At 41.0% G+C, this 5,182-nt stretch overlaps 1 protein-coding gene across 1 annotated transcript; it reads right to left on the bottom strand.

Annotated features, from left to right (window-relative positions):
- Positions 1-417: 417 nt before the first annotated feature.
- Positions 418-1,095, bottom strand: LOC109184327. Its single transcript, XM_019334323.1, has one exon. It carries the CDS (start codon positions 1,093-1,095, stop codon positions 418-420), a length of 678 nt encoding a protein of 225 aa, XP_019189868.1.
- Positions 1,096-5,182: the final 4,087 nt, after the last annotated feature.

The raw sequence follows: 5,182 nt of genomic DNA, 5'->3' as shown, positions 1-5,182 counted from the left end.
GCAATTGCCCACTTTCAGCACATCTTCGCCGGTGTAGAGCTCGGACTGCCTAACCTGCTGCTCATCTGGCGACGCGTGGGTGGACGCTCCAGTATCAGGGAACCAGGCATCCGGTTGAGTGGCGTCCGCCGGCGAGCCTCCTGCGACGGCGACATTGGCATGTGGTGCAGGTTCCGTGTATCGTTTGTAGCAGTAGACGACCGTATGACCGTGACTCCGTCAAATCTGACACCTAGGATTTCCACGGCCACGACCTTTGCCATTCTGCCATCCACCGCCACGCCCTCGCCCGCGCTGATTCCCGGACTGCCATCCGCCATGCCCACTGGTCTGACCACCGCGACCAGCATACAGGGCCACCGGAGAGGAGCTATTTCCAGCATCCATCGCAGAGAGATCATCGCCTTGAATGAAGTCCTACGCCTGCAAAAGATCACCGAGCTGGGATAGGGTCACCGACTTTCCAGTCACAGTGAGTGCACTGGCTAACGCCCGAAACTCCGGCCGGAGTCCACGCAGCACGTAGAGAACCTGTTCGTCGAGGGTGAGATTGTGACCGGCGAGGGAGAGAGCTTCGACCAGCAATTTGGCTTTGCCGAGATACTCCGAGGCCGTCATACTGCCTTGCCGGAGTGTCTGGAATTGCCCCAACAAATTGAGGCACCGAGCCCTCGTGGAAGATGCTAGCGATTCTTTGATTGCGAGCCAAACATCTCTGGAAGTCTCCCGACCAACCGCCAGAGGCATAACCTCATCTGAGAGCGATGAGATCATGAGAGACAAGATCGATTGATCCTGTTGGACCCAAGCGGTGTGCGCTGGGTTATCTACGGTTGACCCTGCTACGGTGGTGCCGGAGTCGCCAGGTTGCACCGCCGCGGGAACTGTCGCCGGAGGACATGAGGAGCTGCCGTCGATGAAGCCTAAGAGGCCCTGCCCACGCAAGAATGGAACAATCTGGGTGCGCCAGAATAAAAAGTTCCGATTGTTTAGCTTAATCGAAACAAAATGGTGCACAGCATTTAGGGAGGTCCCGGAGTGTTGCGTTGGGGCGGTGGTGGTAGTAACGGTTCTTTTAGAAGAGTTTGTCGACATGGTGTGGTGGGAGAGGAAACACATAATAGGATTCCTAGCCTAACGCTAATTGATACCAGATGAACAAACTGAATTCACATTAGATCAGGAAAGAGAGTACAATGAAGAGTCCTATAGGAAAGCTACCACAAATATCTCCTATACAATAGACAAGCCTAGTCAGATGAATAATAACCACATAGAATAAACCATATGCTATAACATAAATATTATTATTGCTAACATTCATGACCACGGCTGCTGCGTATGTCCTGCGAAGCTTTGATACCATGACGAGCTATGGAGCATCACATTAAGGAAGAAAGAAAGATTCTAGTGGATTGAAAGCTCCAAAGTTTTACAGAGATCAGCATAGTGTTTTTGTTACAAAAAAAAAAAAGAGAGGGAAAAACAAAGCTTTTAAACTAAACTGCTGGGAAAGCCAATTATAACTAACTGATGGTGAAAGGACACAAATGCCCTTAAAGCTATGAGAGAACTCAAGCTGTTCTGCTGTGTGCATCTGCTATGCTCATCAGAATCTTTATTGTATATTTTTTTATTTCCATAATTTTTTTCTTTCTGCAAAGGCGACTACTGGAAATTATGGAATTTCTGACCACCTGAAAGTGATCTAAAATCAAGTTGAAAGTCTTGTTCCGACCACTTTTGGTATCCGGAAAAACCTTTGTTGCTATTTCCGACCACTTTTTGGACTTTTTGGTATTAACTTAATTTAAGACCATTTTTAGGTGGTCGGAAATTCCATAATTTTCAGTAGTGGGCATTGTTACAAGGAGGCCATTGGTGCTGCAACTCCATAAGACTGGGGGAGGGGCTGAATATGCAGAGTTTCTTCATGCTCCTAAAAGAAGATTTTCTGTTTTTGGTAAGTAGAAATTGAAGAGTACTCCATAATATATTTCTCTCCTTTTCTCTAGTGATTTTATTTATTTCTTTATTCTGTAACATTGGTTGTATAATTTTGAGGTATATATAATTATATATGCATGAAGCAAGCTACAATAAATCAAATATCTTGAAATTCTAAATGATATCTGAAAGAATTTCCTTTGTAAAATATTCCCTAGGTTTACAATCAAGCATATGCATTGTACCAGATAATAACTTTGATCTGGTTAATGAATTGATTTTATTTTATTTTCGGTTACTCATTTATCATCAAAGAAAATCTAATCCATCTGACCCATATCTTGTATGCTTTTTATATTAATAATTCTTTAATGACAATGCAGCTACTGTAAGGCAAGAGATTGCAGATGAGACAGATCGCATTACAGGAAGACAAAACAAATCTCAAATTTCCCAATTCACCTGAGCATTTATTCTCCTAGGAGCAATAGTAATAACAGTAGAGTTGATAGCTCACAGCATGTAGCTACTATTGAAACACGGTTACATTTGGCAAAATGGCAACTACATTTCTTGTAACATTTCTATTGAGCTGCTTTCTCCTACTTCTTCTTCTTTTCTCTCTCTCTCTTTCTCTTTGTTTAAGAAAATAATTTGTCTAAGGGTAACTCTTTGTAACTCACTAGCTATTTTTTCCTATCTATTACTGGATTTCTCGTATATCTTTTATGTACATTTTCCTTAAGCACAAAACTTTTGAATCCCCTCACTATGAAATGGGTTTTTGTTTTGCAGTGGTAAACTTAACCCTCATTGATCTTCCCGGATTGACGAAGGTTGCTGTAGGTGAGCACTGAATCATTAGTTTTCCTTAAATTTCCTTTAAATGCAAAGTTCTACAAATTTGTTACCCTTACTTTTCCTTTAAATTTCTGGTGTTAATGCTAGTGATGTAAGTTCTATTATATCTCAAATAATATGCTGGTTGATTTTATATACTAGCTAGTAGCAGGTAAATTTTAGCTTTGGACGTTACCTATCCACAGGCTGCATCTGGGACAAAAGGGGGTTCAAGTGGCTCTCCTGTAATTGACTGGCAGGGCAGAGCAGTTGCTTTGAATGCTGGTAGCAAGTCATCGAGTGCCTCTGCATTTTTCCTCCCTTTAGAGCGAGTAAGAACATATTTTTGTATAAGTTCATGGTTCTTTGCTTCTGATAACACAAAAGCATGTAGCTTTGTGATTCCATTTTCTATCAGATTTGTGATTCTTACATAGGTCTAATTAAAATATAACATTGATTCGCACTATAATTTTCAGCTGGGATGGCATGCAATGCATTCAACTCTTTTCCACATTTACATATTGGAGCCATACAGTTGATTTTTAATAAATTTGCTTGAATTTGCACATCAGTATGACATTCACTTGGTTTTAGGTTGTAAGGGCTTTAAAATTGTCATTGCAGCTTGCAAAATTAGCTGGAAATACAGTAGTTGCAACTTCAATCTGATGGTAGCTAATTAACATCCAATATACTCTATAGCTTGACAAACCATTTTAAAAAGATGTGCTACGGATGTTACCAATTATATTACTCCATTACGACTCATGAGTCATGACTCTAACCACTTAAGTCAGTTACATTTTCTTTAGGTTTATTCAACTTCTCATTGACTGATTACCTTTTGTTGGATGTTTTACTTGTTGTATTATCCATCTTTGATCTCCAAAGACGTATATCAAGTTTATATCATGAATACAGAGTCAGCCTGGGCTGAAAAGGAGAGCATTTCGTAGCTTTAATGCTTCTGAATAGATAGACTGTTTCAACAATATGGCTAAAGGTAAAGTAATGGGTTACTTGCAGTCTCCATACATTAGTCACTTGTTTACTTTCTTTTCCATGAATTCATTGATTCTCTTCTGCCTGCTGCATTTATTGTTGAATTGTTCTGGACTCAGATGGAGAGCATGTCCCATTTGCTTATATTGGACGCGTATATATTGTCCATTTGCTTGGACGCGTATTGTCCATTCTATACTAGTGACTCCTAGATTGTCATAGTACGTAAACACACTTTACTTAGCACCTATTGCCATCCCCGGCAATGGCGCCATTTTGATAAAGCTATAGTATAAGTGGTGGATGGGAAAGTATAAACGGAGATGTGGAACCCCGAGTGTCGAACTCAAGGATGGCAAATCGAAGTAAGCAAAATGCAGGACAATCAATTGTCACAATGTCTCAACAAAAGTGAACTAGGTGCAAGGGGATGGTATAAGAACATTATTGATGCAAGCATGGAAGGCAAGGAAGTAAAGGAAATAAGCAAATATATAAAACGGGGATTTAGAAGGAAATGATTCATGATCATGCATTCATTGGTCTCAAGGTTGACAAGAGATGGTGCAAGGCAAGACTAACCTAGGGAGAAATATGGCACCAACAATAGGTTACGTAGGACTTAGTCTCTCAAGTCCTAAGTCGGGTGAGGCATTCTAGCAAAATCTAGGTGGGCGGTTTACCTTCTCCTCTCGGGCCTAGCCCTCTTGGATCGTAGGACGGGAATTGCAAGGGCAAGACTAAGGAGAGTGCAATCTCTTGCAACTCCGCCACTCTCACACTCCTCTCTCATTGGAGCTCTCAATGAAAGAGAATCTATATGCACACCTCTACAACATAGCCATTCAAGATCAAGCAATACATCATGTCTCATCATTTAATCTATACAAAGTATAAATACACAATCACAAATCAAATCCAATCCAAATCCTAGAAGTCTAGCAACTCATCATCATTGATAGATTAAAAACACAAATTGAAGATAACAAATATGGAATTGAAAGCTAAGAAAGAGAATGTTACCAAGTCTTCAATTCAAATGTGAGATCCAATCTTCAAGAATTGTTGGGCAATGAGTGTCTAGCTAGATCTAACCCTAATCTAGAGAGAAAGTGTGTAAAACTAAGCTACAAACCTATCTAATAATGGAAAATGGTGATTTCCCCTGAAATAATCCCCCTACAAGCCATTTAATAAGCTGAAATCTGCAATTTCCGCGAAGTGCAAAATACACGTGCCCGACCCATGCGTGTGGGGAAGATGCGTGGAACTTTCTGCTCTAGACCCACGCACTTTTCACACGCGCGAAGGACGATGCGTGGGTCGGAATTTGCTCTTCTTATCTTTATCAAAGTTGCAGCTCTTGAAGTTGCTGTTCAAATGTCACTTG

This window comes from Ipomoea nil, unplaced genomic scaffold, assembly GCF_001879475.1.
Source record: "Ipomoea nil cultivar Tokyo-kokei standard unplaced genomic scaffold, Asagao_1.1 scaffold1259, whole genome shotgun sequence".
Lineage (NCBI taxonomy): Eukaryota > Viridiplantae > Streptophyta > Magnoliopsida > Solanales > Convolvulaceae > Ipomoea > Ipomoea nil.
Note: the sequence above shows the minus strand (reverse complement) of the source record. Positions and strands in the feature narration are given on the sequence as shown.